The sequence below is a fragment of the Gastrolobium bilobum genome, unplaced genomic scaffold, assembly GCF_033153095.1.
Source record: "Gastrolobium bilobum isolate Gb01-03AN ecotype WA unplaced genomic scaffold, APGP_CSIRO_Gbil_v1 utg10104, whole genome shotgun sequence".
In the NCBI taxonomy this organism is placed as follows: Eukaryota; Viridiplantae; Streptophyta; class Magnoliopsida; order Fabales; family Fabaceae; genus Gastrolobium; species Gastrolobium bilobum.
In genome coordinates, this window is record NW_026897721.1 from 203,852 (window position 1) to 220,709 (window position 16,858).

The 16,858-nt window shown below is 33.4% G+C and overlaps 2 protein-coding genes across 3 annotated transcripts; both read left to right on the top strand.

Annotated features, from left to right (window-relative positions):
• Nucleotides 1-1,823: 1,823 nt before the first annotated feature.
• LOC133309592 (AT-hook motif nuclear-localized protein 14) lies at nucleotides 1,824-7,185 on the top strand. Its single transcript, XM_061510386.1, has 6 exons — nucleotides 1,824-2,311; nucleotides 3,585-3,637; nucleotides 4,653-4,784; nucleotides 5,687-5,839; nucleotides 6,351-6,642; nucleotides 6,733-7,185. Exons 1-6 carry the CDS (start codon nucleotides 1,888-1,890, stop codon nucleotides 6,795-6,797), a joined length of 1,119 nt encoding a protein of 372 aa, XP_061366370.1. The 5' UTR covers nucleotides 1,824-1,887; the 3' UTR covers nucleotides 6,798-7,185.
• A 5,219-nt stretch (nucleotides 7,186-12,404) lies between these two features.
• Nucleotides 12,405-16,856, top strand: LOC133309597 (protein EIN4-like). 2 transcript variants are annotated; one of them, XM_061510397.1, is made up of 3 exons: nucleotides 12,405-14,677; nucleotides 15,773-16,292; nucleotides 16,722-16,856. In XM_061510397.1, exons 1-3 carry the CDS (start codon nucleotides 12,914-12,916, stop codon nucleotides 16,739-16,741), a joined length of 2,304 nt encoding a protein of 767 aa, XP_061366381.1. In that variant the 5' UTR covers nucleotides 12,405-12,913; the 3' UTR covers nucleotides 16,742-16,856. The 2 variants fall into 2 exon arrangements, with proteins under 2 accessions (XP_061366381.1, XP_061366382.1); XM_061510398.1 differs by lacking the exon at nucleotides 16,722-16,856 and having other exon boundaries at nucleotides 15,773-16,579.
• Nucleotides 16,857-16,858: the final 2 nt, after the last annotated feature.

Below are 16,858 nucleotides of genomic sequence, written 5' to 3' on the forward strand. Positions count from 1 at the left end.
AGGAATGCCACAAGCCACTTTTGGGCACTGTCAATCATGATTGTGTTATGCTGCAACATTTTTGCATTACACAAAGAAAATAAATGGTAGCCAAGCATGCAAATATGATTAAAAAAGGGGCAATTAGATATGGTGGAGAATATGAATACGATTAACGTTTATGATTATGAATCAATAAAACAAAACTTGCTTGAGAGCGGGATATTGGACCATAATGAAAAATTTGAATGTAGAAGAGTGGAAGAAAAACTCTACACAAGAGTATGGAATGCAAATAAGGAAAGAGAATAAAATTAAGGATTTAAGATTAACACTCTTAGTCAAATTTTAACAGATATGTTAATTTGTTAATGTAACAAAGTACAAGGTGGTTAATTGAAACAATTGAAAGTTTAAAGTAGTAATTTAAAACATGACCAAAGTTCAAGGGGGTATTTTGCATTTTAACCTAAATTATATATTAAAATTTTTATTTAATATCAAAACGTGTCCTAATGTGTCGAAATATGACATTTTTTAGAATTAATGTGTCGGCGTGTCGTGTTCCGTGTCCGTGTCCGTGCATCATTGACGATTAGTCTCATGTTTCATTTTCCTGAAATGAAAACAAATAATATCCTGGCACTCATTAGGAGTTAATTAATTGGGAAAAATACAAACGAAAAAATGAAATTGAATTTTTGTTTAAAGAGTAAATACTTTTTTTTTTTTACAAAAAAACACGATCTTCACTTTAATCCTTTACAAAAAAAAATTAGTTGGTTGATTCCTAAGAAATTCAAAGTGGATCTATTTTAGTCCTTTTGAGGGATTAATGTGGCTTATTTTTGAATTTGTGAGGGACCATGATTTCAATTAAATGTGTCTACTTTGAATTTTTTAGAGACTTTCAGACTAATTATAACCCTGTTCAAAAACAAAAAGCGGAACGCATCAGCTATCCGCTCTCAGATTGGACAGTAAGGGTCGGAGAAGGGCAATCACTCATTCTTAAGACCAAAGAATCGGGCGGAAAGGGAGGGGGGGGAAGATCCCTGTTCCCGTTTCTCCTGTTTTTTTGTAAAGGACTAAAATGGGAGACCGTGTTTTTTTGTTAATGACAAAAGGGTATTTACTCTTGTTTAAATTTGTAGTAATGTTTTAGAAATAATTTAAACGATTAAAATTTATAGTTAATCCGTAATTGAGCTTCTACGTAGCCCTGTTTGATTTTTTGGAAATATTTTAATCGATTCATCGCTTCGCGACTAGTTTGAGTCGGGGCGAATTCAGGGTTAAGGCTTTAAACCCTTTTAAAGGTGGTACTGGAGAAGATCGAACACATACTCTCACATTTACCTGCTCAGTTCCCATGCGCCAATTGAGCTATCAGTATTTGGTCGTAGCTCTATTGGATAAGATAGAATTTCGGAAATTACTTAGAAAGTTATTTCTTAAAAAGGAAAAAAAGGTATGGAAAATGGAAAAAGCGAAATGCGTGTAAATTGGGCATTGGATATCTATATGGAATCTGAGCCCAACCCAATAAAAACAAAAAGGTAGGCCAAGCGACCATGAAGCGAAGCCCTTATCGGTTTATATCTTTGGCTGTCATTATGTCAATGTCAAAGCGCGTGAATCACCGAGTCAATTTTCACTAATTGCTTGTCACCCATACAAATATCCACGTCTGATAAAGAGAGAAAAAAAAGAAAAAGAAAATTAGAGACTAACTAAAACACTAAATAAAAAAAAAAATTGTTGCAAGATAATACCGATAAAGTCTATTTTGTTGATTAGAAAACAATTTAAAAATAAAATAAAAAATAAAAAATAAAAATAAAAAATAAAAAAAATTGCAGTGCCTGCCCTGGCAGCACACATCTTTCTTCTCCTTTCTACTCAAAAATGGAACCTAACGACAACCAATTCAACTCCTACTTCCACCATCACCATCACCAACACCAACACCAACACCAGCAGCTCCACCAGCAACAGCAGAGCACAGCCACGACCACCAACGTTACTGGCCCGACAACAACCGCGTTGCCAACGAATGGTTTGTTGTCGAACACGGATGGGTCCCACATACTGTACCCTCATTCGGTTGCATCTGCGGTGTCGTCGCAGCTGGAACCGGCGAAGAGGAAGAGAGGGAGACCGAGGAAGTACGGCACACCGGAACAAGCTCTCGCTGCGAAGAAAGCTGCTACGTCGTCGTCTCAGTCGTTCTCCGCTAGCCCCAGGGACAAGAAGCCGCCACAATCTTCCTTCTCTTCCTCTCCTTACAGCACCACCACCACTTCCAAGAAATCTCATTCCTTTGCTATAGGTTTGTTTTCTTCTCCACCCTCTTTTTTTTCTTCCCTATTTCGAGGGTTTCTATTCTCATTTTTTATTTTATTTTTATGCCACTTCTCAACCACTTGGGTCGCTTGCCTTTCTTCTAAATTTTCAATTTTTAGCCCCTTTTTGCTGTCTGTTCAATATTTTATGTACATCTCCAAAAACATTGTTTTCAAGTTTAGAACTTTCTCTTTTTTTCTGTTTATTAATTTAATTGGCGTTGGTCCTTGTTTATCTCTTTGTGCATTTCGTGCTGTGCTATGAATTTTGTTGCTGAAGGTCCCTCTTCTTCTCTGAATACTATCCAATAATTTTTTTTTTTGTTATTACTCTCCAATAAGTTTTAAGTTCTGCTTAAGACTAGTTGGACACTCCACAACGGGCAGAACACACTCTCCAATGGTTTTATGTTTGAGCCACTAGCATAAAATAATATATTCAGTAAAGTAGTGAGAAATGAATAAAAATAATAAATCCTATGTTGGCTTCATCCTTAAGCCGACTCTTTATGATTCATTTTGGTTCTGGGGTGTGTGTTTACTTGCACATAAGTGGTTCATTAACAGGAGTTAATATGCCCGCTAAATAGTGCTAGCTTCAAATTAGGGAAGGAAAACATGAATAGGAGTTGATGAAAGTTGAATGCCGTGTGACTTTTAATTAAGAACATAATGTCATGTCTTACACAGGATCTGTTCGCTGGTTTAATGCTTACTGATGGAATGGAATATAGTGGAATCCATATGTTAGAAAGCTTCTTTGTTTGCAGTGGCATTTATTAGAATTCAGTTCATCATATGTGTTGAGTCTTAGTTTTTCATTTTCATTTGCACAGTCAGATTGTGCCTTTTTCCATTGGCACGGTGGTTTATTAGACTGAATTGATGAACCTATGTTTTTTATCACTTGTGGGAAATTCCAGTTATTTAGTTTCAAGATTTGCTGCTTCTTACTACTTTTATCAACAAAGTACACATGCCATCAATGGTGCAAAATTGATGAAAATTCCAAAACAATTGACATTCACTTGTTTCCCTTAGATATTTTCCCCGAGAATTAGAGGGTGCAAGTATAACATTTCTTAGAAGTCTGAAATTGTTTCTTAGTTATATAAACTATCATGCTTACTTAACCGTTTCTGTTAGCTTGAGTTTATGTTTCTGACGCCATGTTAGAAATTAACAAAACGAAAGGTTTTAAGTGCGTGATAGATTCCTGAATTTTATTTTGATGCTTCTGCTGCCAATGGGGTGATGCAGGCAATGCAGGACAAGGCTTCACTCCACATGTCATTGCTGTTGCTGCTGGTGAGGTATGCATTATTCAGTCCTTGAATATTGTTTGTTGATTTTAAATTTCTGCCTCTGCTTGCAGCAACTGGTGAGTATGGTGACCTGTGTTCACATGCAGACACAATCACAGTCCCAAATGTTTAGCTTATATATATATATATATATATATATATATATATATATATATATCTAGCCATATCTACTAAACCTACTAAACAGCCGGACAGTCCATACTGCAAATAGATACCTACCAAGTCGTGCATATAATTTTCTACTATCCTACAAATATAAATTTGCTGGCCTTCTTTAGAATTGGAAAATTCAACTATTGACTCCTATATGCTCTCCCCCCCCCCCCCCCCCCCCCCCCCCCAAAAAAAAAAAAAATTGTCATATCAGCACTCGTTAGTCCTATATGGGGGTGTAAGGTTTGGAGACTGATTACTCATATGCTCAGCCATGACTCATGAGACAATTGACTTTTTTCATATTGTTTTCAATAGATTTGATAAATAATGTGACAAATTCTCTTGTAATTGAGATGGTGTCTTTGGTTGTTGTGTGTGTTGTTTGTGTTATTTGTTTTGTGGGGGGGGTTGTGGAGGTAGCACTCTACTACAATTCAGGAATAATGTCTTTTAGGGGACACTAGTCACACCTGGTTTCTTGGTGAAGTTCACCAGGCTGCACCTACCTAAGGGTGCCTATAATGGATCGAGATGAGGCATGATGGGTGTGCATAACAAATAGTTATAGCTAACCTGTGAGAGAATGATATGTGAACTGTTAGGGTCGAAGTAATTTCTCTTGATTTATTTTCTGCATCTCCACACATAACATAATTTATTTCAATGAAATATGCTTTTATGTATTTTTCTGAATGGTTTAGGATCTTTATTCTCTTCTTTATCTAATTTGAATTTTCCTCCATCCATGATGTTTGAATATATTATGTTTGTCATTTGCCCAGTTTTATTTTCAGCTTTCTTCAGTGTATGTGTTGCTTCTATAATTATTTTAGCATGCATTCAATAGGATGTTGGCCAGAAAATTATGTTATTTATGCAACAAAGTAGGCGTGAGATGTGCATTTTGTCTGCATCTGGTTCCATCTCTAATGCCTCTCTTCGTCAGCCAGCAACCTCAGGAGGCAACATTACGTATGAGGTAAATATTAATTACTGTTTTTTATCATGTCTTTTATGTTATATTCTGATCCCTGTTCTTCAAACGATCTTCAAAAGGAAATGGAACTGTTGAAAATTGCAACTTTGGATCAAAATCTACTCTATATAAGTACTAAGATAACCAAGGCTCAAAATCTTGTTTATATTATTTTTGATTTTATCATTTTATTTAAGATTTTCTCTTGTCATCAAATAAGGTAATTAAAATTATCAAATTGGAATTTATCTCTACTAGTAATTAAGAGACCAAGGTTTTATCTTTCCCCATAAAGGTCTAAAATAGTCCCTTCTGCATCCACATGTTGCTCAAATATTCTAAGCAAAAAACATTTGATTAGAAATATTAATATCAAAAATATTATTTAATAACAAAAACTAATTTTCTCACTCCATATTTTTTATTTTTCTCTCATCCTATATTCTCTCCATCTCTTTAATTTTATGCATACATGTGTGTGCGTACCTATGTCTAGTTTTTGTAAACTCAACAGTTCGGGACAAATTTATCTGATGGTCAACGTTGGACATATAAGTTGGAGGCTTAAACAAAATAATTTCATTTTCTGTAGATATGTCTTGCACCCACTTATAAGAAAATTGATCTTCACTTTTCCGTCAGAGCACAGATAGTAAGAGGAACCTTTATGAAAACTGTGTCTATATTATATTATGACTGCTCAATTAAAGTTAGTCCCAAGCAGACGTAATGTTATTTTCCTGTTTTATCACTGAATTAATGAAAACGTGGCAAATTAAATTATAAACTTCTATTATTTTTTTTCCTTTAGAGCGAGTCCTACGAATTTGCATTTTCATATTTGACGTAGTCTTGTGCTCATATTGCAGTTGTCACAGATTAACTTTTTCTTGCTTTGGTGTCAGGGTCGATTTGAGATTATTTCACTAACTGGTTCCTATGTCCGTAACGAACTTGGAGGCCGAACTGGTGGTCTCAGTGTATGCCTATCTAATACTGATGGTCAAATCATAGGTGGTGGAGTTGGTGGGCCCCTTAAAGCGGCTGGTCCAGTTCAGGTAATTTCAGAAAGAACTGTGGATGAACTTGTAGGTGGGAGATATCAACCACGTCCTACATCATATTTTTTTTTGTCTTGATCAGTACGAACATTATCAGTGTTGTGAGTTAGCAAACAGATGCTCCAGAACAAAAGGGGTTGGGGAGAAAGTTTTAGATTAAGAACTTACCTTGATGAGCATTAAACGATCCTGTGATTCTATTTTGGCCTTGTCATAGCAGAACAAAAATGTGATTCTACATTTACTACATAAATATTTTCCTATAAAGAAAGAGGGGAGTGGAGGTGGGCATCTAGAGTTGTTCTCGGTAAGAGTAAAATTAAGAGGTGTAAATGGCTGAATGAAAATCAGACATTCATGTAGACTTACTTTATATTCATATGTATGGTTAAATTTCACTATTTTATTTTTATCCTTCCCGAAATCACTCTTACCAAGCGCCCTACCAAGCACAGCCTGATATGAATTACAGCATGAAGTCACTTTGATTAATAGTTAATCCACACAGGTCATCGTTGGTACATTTTTTATTGACACCAAGAAGGATAGTGGTGCTGGTGTAAAAGGTGATGCCTCTGCCAGCAAGTTGCCATCGCCAGTTGGCGAATCACCATCGAGTTTAGGTTTCCGCCAAACAGTTGACTCTTCCAGCGGGAATCCAATCCGGGGCAATGATGAGCATCAAGATATAGGGGGAAGTCATTTCATGATTCAGCAACTTGGTTTGCATGTGACGCCTCCCCGGTCCACAGACTGGGGGAGTCATCAGGATTCAAGAAATGCTGGCTTTGAGCTAACAGGTATGAATATGAACTCCAGTGCTTTTTGGTGAAACCTCTTCTTATCTTATGGTGTAAGAGAGTGACTGAAGTGAGGTTTCCTTTGTGCAGGAAGAACAGGTCATGGGGCACACCATTCTCCTGAGAATGGGGGCTATGAGCAAATTCCTGATTGAGAATTTGAGAGATGGCTTTTGGGTTTGATAGCAACAATGTGTGGTAGACAGATGTATGATATCTCTACATACCAGCAGTTTTTGTTACGTGATCCCGTTTATAGTATGCATCATCCATTAAGGGTCGTGGCTTCTGAAAATTATTACTCATTGTTGTCCTTGAAATATTGTTCTGCCTCATTTACTCATGATGTATTTAAAAATCAGAATTGCTGGCTATTACCTCTTCATTTTTGTTGGTTTTCCTATGCCAGGATAAATAAGGTAGATTATGCTTCTTAGATTAGCTTCTGGGCTATGTTTTCCTTCCATTTTCGAGGTGCAGTCTTAATATTGTTTAAAGTTCTGTCGAGCATAGATTATTATTGTTCTTCATTTAATAAGCCTTTTTGGAAAATAGTAAGTCTTTTTTATAACCTCCTGGTAGCCAAGTGGTTGATATAGACGGTTAAGGCGATTGTGTTTATGAAAGTAAGAGGGCATGTAACTTAAACAATGCTCGCGTGGAGACTTCATATCTTATTTCACATAGGGGTAAACTTAGATAAAGTTATTTACATCAAGTTTTTTTAGGTTTTGGGGTACATTTTGTCTATGACAACATAATGTGTGGATTATGAAGACTTTAATAAAGGAAGATGTGTTACTTAATTTTGTATTTAGTAGCGTAAGTTATATATTATGCCTACTAATCTTATATGCTCAGAAATTGCATAATTTATTTTTATTAACTTTTTCATTAGTGTAATTTATCTCATTATTAAATTTTGTTATCAGTTTTGATGGGGAATTTATTTAAAAGGATACCTATGGTATAGTTTTTCATAAGTTTTTAAGGTTATTATACAAAAAATTAAAACGATATTAAATCTGAAAATAATTAAATTAAGTTACTTAGTTCTTTATTATTTTTATTTCATTTAATGAACATATTTAAAGATAAATTAAACTTTAAAAATAAGATATAGAGTAGTTAATAAATTACTCGTTTTTTGAATCTACACATAAATTGAAATGTATATTGAATTTGACTGCGTATGTACAATATATACGAAATAGCTAAATTTGCAAAAAGAAGTTACATTAGATGGCGTCTTCTTTTTTTCTTTTTTCAAAAAGAAGTTACACTCCATCTATTGCTTTTAAAAATTACATAGCGCCATTCGAAATAAATTTAATTTATTATCTGGTCACTGTATGTCCTCTTTTATAAAATTTTGCCATTTTTTTATAATATTGGAGTTAGCATTGGAAAAAGAATGGAAACAACAATGTCTTCTCATATGTTTATATTTTCACCAATTTAATTGTCTCTACTAAAATAAAAAGCGTCAGTTGAAACCTTATTTCATATTTATAGTTTTTCTGTTACGTTTTTATTTGGGCAATATATAAATCTGATTAATAATATCTGATAAATCACAAAGATTTATAGCTTACGTTAGTTTTCAAGTTAAGCTCAACTAAATAACAAAATTAATTTTGTTAATATATATTTTTTATAACTTTATATATACTATATAAGAAACCCTTGGCTATTTGACCATTTTGTCCTTTTTAATTTAAAAATTACCACTTTGCTCTCGTCCCAAAACTATACATCAATTTGTCCAAATTTGATCGTTGACCGAGTCATATATTGGAGTATATAACTTTATACTCGAGTAAATCAAGTGTCATGAGTTTATACTCGAGTATATGACCTAAATACTCGAGTATTTGATGTTCCACGCAATATACTCGAGTATATGATGGGTACTCAAGTATGTTGCGCGAAAATTTTCTACTAGAATTTTCCAACGCGTAGCTCTCTAAAAGTTATATGGAATAAAAAAATCACTTGATTCAGACACTTGAGTCAAAAGTTATGGTATTCCGAAATTTTACTCTCAAGTTTTCAAAATTTTGTAATGCCAATAGGTTTTGTAATACCCGCAAAACTCCTTCTCACGTTACTCAAGTCAAGTTCAATATTTTGAGTAAATAACTTTAAAAACTTGCTTGATCCAAAAAATCTCGTGAACAAAAATTTAACCATAATTTTTTACTTTTCAACACTAACAAATGAGTTAAAAAAATTGATCAAACAAGTTTTTATAGTCGTATACTCGTAATATTGGATTTGACTTGGATAATCTAATAAGGAGTTTTGTGGATATCACAAAACATATTTGACATTACAAAATTTTGAAAATTGTTGAGTAAAATTTTTGAAGGCCATAACTTTTGGTTTGATTGTCTGAGTAAGGTGTTTTATTTTATTCCATATAACTTTTTGAGAGCTACACACTGAAAATTCTGAAAGAAATTTTTTGCGTAATATCTTCGAGTACATGCCCATATACTTGAGTAAATATTAAAAAAAAAAATCAGATATTGAATATTTATTTAATAAAGACTCGTGTCCTCAAGTATTTATTGTTATACTAGAATATTTGAATATGTACTCAAATATATTTCGTGATCAATAGTCAAATAGGGACAAGTAAATAAAATATTTTGAAACATAAACAAAATGATATTTATTTTGATAAAAAAGGACACAATAGTTAAAAGAGTTTGATTTTCTCATGTTGGATGAGAATTCAATTATTATGGTGTGACTTAACTAATGATAAGCTCCACATTTATTAAAATGAAAAAAAAAATTATAGATAAATTGAAGAATCACAATATAAAATTTGAATTTTCATAAAATATGAAAAATTGTTTTTGCAATAGTCAAATACCCGAAACTCCACATTTATGTTTTTTCATCGATAGAAGAGCTGGTGGTGGTAATGTCACCTGTAATTATGGCATTTATACGTGGACGGTGGTGTTGAATGTGGTCGCCGCAATAATTCACTTTTTGAACGAGATATTTAGATGGAATGTGTCACCATTTTCTTCTTTGTTTTTTTTCTTCATTTTTTTAAATAAAATATAAGGGGAAATTCTATGTTTTAGCATATTAGGTGATAAATATCTTTATTTAAATGCTACATAATGATTTTCTCCAGTATCAGTATATTATTCATCTATACTAATAATAATATTCAAGCAATTTAATTATTTGGTTTTAGTAGCAATTTAAAATATGTTGGAATATTTAAATAAAAGTTTAATATAATATTCTTGTGTTTTTCTGATTAATACAAAATACTGTCATAAAAAAAGTTACTTTTCTGCAAAGGTTTTCTTTTACATCACATGAATAATAATCATTTAAAATCATGAATGTTAATACTAATTTTATAGATCAACGTATGTTTGAATACTAATGTCAATACTAATATTCCCACAGACGACGGTCATATTAGCGCGTTAGGTGACTGATATTTCCATAGCGTTACATTATACAAAATATAAATAACAAAAAACATCTCAAGAAATATATATGTAAGCATAAGTTTCTTTAATTAGATTGAATATGATTTTAAAAGGTCAACTAATATAATTTTATTAATTTTTTTATAATATTATCCCATTGATTTTAATATTCACATCAATATCAACGCACGAGACTTTCATTTCAAATTAATTGGGATATAGGGTGGATGAATCTAAAAAAAATTATTTGACCAATTTTACAGTAAAAATAAATATAATTCAATGTAACCAAAAGTAATTCAAATCATATTAGTTAGATTAATTGTTAAGGTTTTTTTATAGCTTTTTTAATTTAAGGAAGGATTCACTGTTAAGATGAAGTTTAAAAAAAGTCTACAAAGAACTTCACGGGGAATGAGAAATGGGTAGAATGCATAGTGGGTTTGAATACTTATGTTCATATTGAAACTTTTTTTTTTTTTTTTTGTGTAAACATAATGGGAAAAGCCCCGGGACCGACTCAAGTTAAAATAACTTTATGAAAATTATAGACTAAAGAAAAATATGTCAAATACAGTAGCAAAATATTAGGGGGAGGGAAGTTAAAAATATACAGATTATTCTCTATTACATGGTTCAGTGGATACTTAGATAGTCAATCTGCATAGCTATTACTTTCTCTATAGTTATGAATAAGCTGAACATCCCAAATCTTTCTGTAACAATGCTTGAATGCGAGTCATCAATCTGAACTCTCAAGCTGCTCTTCTATTTTTGGTGAGCAAAGTGATAACTGAATTAGAATCACTTTCTAAAATGTAATGTCTCCAACCCCCAATCCAAGCAGCTAGAAGACTCTTGAGAACATATTATAATTCAGCCACAAAAGTTGAACACTGGCCAACATAACATGCCAAACCATGAAGCTAGTAACCAGATTCATCTCTTAAAATAGCCCCACAAGCAGCCCCATCATTACTTTTAGTCGCCTCATCAGTATTTATTTTTATCTAACTAGACTTCGGAGGTTCCCATCTAAGAGGAATAATTTCCATGGATTTTGTAGAATTTATAAAACATATTGCATGTTTTATAAGTATACTAACCGAGTACTTTTTAAGAGAATGTGGAATTTTTTATACAAAATCTCATCAAAATATATCAAATTCAAGTCTTAAATAATCAATCAAAAAATATAACAAATTTAATTTTTCATAAAATCTTGAACTAATTGTGAATTGAATAATATATGTCTAAATATAACAAAAGAAATTAAGTTTGGTTCAAAATATAATAAAAAAATCGCTAAACGAATATAAGTAATACGAGAACTTTGCAGATAAAATAATCTTTTAAAATTACATAAAATTTTGGATTTTCTTTTAGGTTTATATTTAAAAAATTTAAATCAATTATTTTTTTATTTTCTACTTTAATTTTAAATTGGTTGAATAAAAATACTTATGTTCAAGTGGGAGTGAAAGGCAGGACTCTATTCATTTTTATTTTTTTGTTAATTATATTACACTACTACTTTTAAATAATTGATTCTTATATATTACACTACTATTAAAACTTACTCTTTGAGAATAATAAAAATTTTAATATATTTTCTAAGTGATATGTGTAATTTTCAATCTTGAAATTGAAATTTTATATTCTTCTGAATTAATTATTTACAGTTTTTATCATTTTAATTAAGTTATTTATAAATTATATTTTACTAAAATTTAAAATATTTATATAGCACGGAATATACCTGCAAGAAAATAATAAAAGAGATTTTTCGAGTTTTGCAAGCAATTTGATAGTCAGTATTTTTTAAGATTTTCAGCAAATTAAATCTTTCTAAATTTTTAATTTTGAATATTATCGTAAAACTGAATTTTTTTTATCATATTTCTTACGATCAAGATTTCTAGATAATAAATTTTTTTTCTCTCTATCAAATACTCTTAAAATATCATGAATAAACTCATTTAAAGGAAAGAAACTAAAATTGGAGAGTAATATAATATTATAATTATAATGCTATCATAACTTGTAAAAATTTAATTATTATAGAATAGTTGATTGATGGGTTGGGTAGTGAAATTTATTAATTTATTACATGTAAAGGTGTGACAAGTGAGAGAAAGAGAAAGGGGAAGTCCAGGTTCGGTTAATGTGAAGAAGTATGGGTCCCACACCTCTTTCCCTGCTTTGAAGTTTGAAGGCAAAAACCAAACAAAACAAAACGCTTTTCTTCCCACTTTCTTCAAACTTTTTATGCCAAATTGATTTTTTCTATTCAAAATAAAAAAAAAAAAAAATTTTGAATTCTTCTTCTTCTTCTTCTTCTTAGATTGAATCATTCGCCGTTGGGCTTTCGGGTGAGTTCATTCACCAACACCAAGAGCATCAAATCGAAGAAACAAAGCCGTGACTGCAAAGGAAGAAGATTATTGATTGAAACATGGGTTACACTGCATCACTCTCTATCTGATTTCTTCTGCTTTTTCTTATTATTACTACCCTTGAGCTTCCCTTCTTCTTCTTCTTATTGTATTGGATAATAACTGTAACTGCAAATTAGGGAGATTATTTATTTGTTTATTTATTTATTTAAATTTAATTGGGATTAGAAAGGCCAAACTTGAAAGAACAGACTAGTGTAGTAGTTGTGAAGTTTAGTTAGTTTAGATCTAGAGTGTTCAGTTCACCGTGCATAGCTACAGCAGATAGTGTGATGTGAGGTTGAGCTTCTGGGGATTTAAAAGATGATAACTTGGATGGATGGTTTGGGAAACTAGTAACTTTTTGTTATGGAATTGGAAAGAGGTTTCTGGCATCCTCTGTTGTTCTTGCTTTTGATTTATTCTCTGTCGCGCTGTGTTTCTGGCATCGATGCTGAATATGCACAGTGCAACTGTGATGAGGAAGGGCTTTGGAGTATACAGAGCATCCTCGTTTGTCAAAAAGTCAGCGACTTTTTCATTGCCATTGCATATTTTTCCATACCCATTGAACTACTTTACTTCGTTAGCTGCTCCAATGTTCCATTCAAATTGGTCTTCCTCCAGTTTATTGCCTTCATAGTCCTCTGCGGAATGACCCATTTGCTCAATGCCTATACTTACTACGGGCCTCACTCCTTCCACTTGTTGCTCTCCCTCACCGTTGCTAAGTTCTTTACTGCTCTTGTTTCCTGTGCCACTGCAATTACCTTTCCCACCCTGATTCCTCTTCTTCTGAAAATCAAAGTGAGGGAGCTCTACTTGAGGCAGAATGTCTTGGAATTGGGCCAAGAGGTTGGGATCATGAAGAAACAAAAGGAAGCAAGCTGGCATGTTAGGATGCTCACCCGCGAGATTAGAAAGTATCTGGACAAGCACACCATATTGTATACCACCCTTGTTGAGCTTTCCAAGGCTTTGGACTTGCATAATTGTGCGGTTTGGATGCCTGATGAGGACAGGCGAGAAATGCATTTAACTCATGAGTTGAAACAAAGATCAGCAAAGAATTTTCACAGCTCTATTCCTATAAATGATCCGGATGTACTAGAGATAAGAAAGAGCAAGGGGGTGCGGCTTTTGAGGCCTGATTCTGCACTAGGAGCTGCAAGTAGTGGTGGATCTGGGGACTCGGGTGCTGTAGCGGCCATTCGCATGCCGATACTTCATGTTTCGAATTTCAAAGGAGGGACACCAGAGTTGGTTGAAACATCTTATGCTATACTGGTTTTGGTTCTTCCAAATTCAAACTCCAGGGTTTGGACCTCCCATGAGATGGAGATAGTGGAAGTAGTTGCTGACCAGGTGGCTGTAGCCTTGTCTCATGCGTCCGTTCTCGAAGAGTCTCAGCTAATGAGCCAGAAACTCGCAGAGCAAAACCGGGCATTGCAACAGGCTCAAAAGAATGCAATGATGGCCAGCCAGGCAAGGATCTCATTTCAGAAAGTGATGAGTCATGGAATGCGGAGACCTATGCATTCAATCCTCGGTTTACTTTCAATGTTTCAAGAGGACAATTTAAGATCTGAACAGAAGATTGTTATTGACACAATGTTGAAAGTTAGCAATGCACTCTCAAGTTTGATTAATGATGTAATGGAGATTTCTGCAAATGACAAAGGAAACTTCCGGTTAGAGATGAAACCTTTCCATCTACATTCCATGATCAGGGAAGCTTCTTGCATAGCCAAGTGTTTGTGTGTATACAAAGGCTTTGGTCTTGAAATTGATGTCCACAAGTCTTTGCCTGATCTGGTCTTGGGTGATGAGGCAAGGTCTTTTCAAGTAATTCTGCATATGATTGGCTATTTATTGAACATATATGACAGAGGGACTCTCATTTTTCGAGTTTTTCTTGAAAGTGATAATGGAGATAAGGATGATAAAAATTTTGGAATATGGAGATCAAGAATGCAAAATGATTATGTGTATGTAAAATTTAATTTTCAGATAACTGGTATTAGTTCCTACTCAGATGAATCAATTTCAACAAAAAATCAGGTTGGTAGGAGGCACTACAACTATGAAACTAAGGAGGGCCTGAGCTTCAGCATGTGCAAAACGCTGGTGCAGGTACATGCATTGTTATCTTTCTCAAATTTATGGATCATTTTGTCTTAGTCATAGTAGTTATGTAGATAATTCTTATGTTTAGGTTTTAAGTGTTTATTAATAACACCCCCCCCCCCCCCCCCCCCTCTCTTTCTTTTGAGAAATTTTGTGCTACTGCATTAATTTTATAAATTGTTGACAAATTTGGCTGTAAACTTTAGAATTACATTCTATGCTTAGAGGACGGTTCTTGTTTTGACAAAGTTACTGTTACCCTCGATTATTTGAATAAGTGAATGTTCCGATAGGGAATTGTTTATGATGGTGGAAATGTGAGATGAAACTGTCATAAAAAATTAGATTTTAGTGGTATTATTGTCAGATTAGATTTAAGAATAAGAAATAAATGAGAGAAGTGGCCTTCGCTTAGAAAGCCATATTTAATCTATGCTGCAACTAATCCCGTGCGGAGTGTTGTTGAGACCAATATCCATTGTAATATAGTTGCTTGAATGCTACAACTTGCTTACTGTTGAATTCCTTGTTTAGCTTTAGTGGGTAAGGATTCTGGTTCTGTAATGGTTAAAGACATCAACAGTTACAGTCCTATGTATTTTGGTGTCCATGCATTACAAGTCAGTAAATGATTGTCTGCAATATTGGTAGATTTACATAAATGTCTTGTTAAACTTTTTGGTCATCTCCTTGACATTAGGAAGCCATCTTCTTGTTAAACTTTTTATTAATGACATAGACATGTTGTCGTTTTGGTCTAACAAAATTTTACAGTTGCTTCTTTTCCCCTATAATAGAAGGGTCCTATCGTGTTTATCCAACACTTATGATACATTATATACCCTTTTGAGAGCTAAACATAGGTAGTTGGAATTATGGATTCAAACATCATAGGCGTCAGGGAAATAAATAAAGATTGAAATAGGTTCATGCATTTTGTTCTGTATACTTGAATGTTTTGCCTAAAACCAAATTTTGTTCTGCCATTGTCTAATAGCTGATCGTGGTTTGGATGAGATAAACATACTGTAATATGTTTAGTTCTTCATGGTGTGGTTGGCTTTTTGCTATTCTGACCGTACAGTACGGAATAATATGCAGATGATGCAAGGTAATATCTGGATATCACCAAACTCTCTAGGTTTGGCACAAGGGATGACACTTCTTCTCAAGTTTCAGATAGGACCATCACTTGGAAGATTCATTCTTGCTCCTAAAGATTTTTCGAACTCACAGTCACAGTTTAGAGGGCTTAAGGTTGTAGTAGCTGACGACGATGATGTAAACAGGACTGTGACCAAGAAGCTGCTTGAGAAGCTGGGTTGTCAAGTAACTGCTGTTTCATCAGGGTTTGAGTGCCTGGGTGCTATAAGTGCCTCTGGCAACTCATTTAAAATTATCCTGTTGGATCTTCACATGCCTGAAATGGATGGTTTTGAAGTTGCAAGAAGGATTCGGAAATTCCACAGCCGTAATTGGCCCTTGATTATAGCTCTTACAGCAAGTGCAGAAGAAAACTTGAAGGAGAAATGCATACAGGTGGGAATGCATGGATTGATTCAAAAACCTATCCTCCTTCATGAGATAGAAGATGAACTTGGAACGGTCCTGCGACGTACAGGTGAAAAATTGTGAAAACAATTTTAAGTATCTCAAATTTCTTTGGTTCCTCAAAATTCATTACTTCGACATTTTGACAGAGAACCTGGAATTTCTAACATACTAAATATACTAGGTTCATTTTGCTAACCATTTTCCTGTTTAATCCTTTTGCCATATGATGGATGAATTATGGCTTTCTACAAGGTGTATTGTGCCACCATTGAACAGGGAAAGATGAAAATATAAATTTCCGAAAAATGCATATAATTTCTTGCAGATATTTATGTGATAAATGGATCTTTAGAATGTGACAAAACTATGAATTAAAAGTGTTTTTTGAGCATATGTTACACAATTGTGAATGTAGAGTTTTGAAAGTAGTTATTTTTATTGTGTAAAAGTAAAGTCAATAAAGTTGTAGAATTGATACGATGTTTCAATTTTGCAGGCATGTTATCCATGGCATAATGCTATGCATATATCACTTAATATCTGAATAGCTTTTACTATTTGATTACAATTGTTCTTACTTTGCTAAATGCATACTGATTTTCTGATATAGCCACACCACTCTAGTATGAGGTG

Bases quoted from the DNA above. Each gene is read 5' to 3' on its own strand.
- LOC133309597 (XM_061510397.1), top strand. From the start codon at position 12,914: ATGGAATTGGAAAGAGGTTTCTGGCATCCTCTGTTGTTCTTGCTTTTG. The intron at 14,678-15,772 runs GTACATGCATTG...AATAATATGCAG, and splicing joins TGTGCAAAACGCTGGTGCAG to ATGATGCAAGGTAATATCTG. The intron at 16,293-16,721 runs GTGAAAAATTGT...TCAATTTTGCAG, and splicing joins AACGGTCCTGCGACGTACAG to GCATGTTATCCATGGCATAA.
- LOC133309592 (XM_061510386.1), top strand. From the start codon at position 1,888: ATGGAACCTAACGACAACCAATTCAACTCCTACTTCCACCATCACCAT. The intron at 2,312-3,584 runs GTTTGTTTTCTT...GGGGTGATGCAG, and splicing joins ATCTCATTCCTTTGCTATAG to GCAATGCAGGACAAGGCTTC. The intron at 3,638-4,652 runs GTATGCATTATT...TGCATTCAATAG, and splicing joins TTGCTGTTGCTGCTGGTGAG to GATGTTGGCCAGAAAATTAT.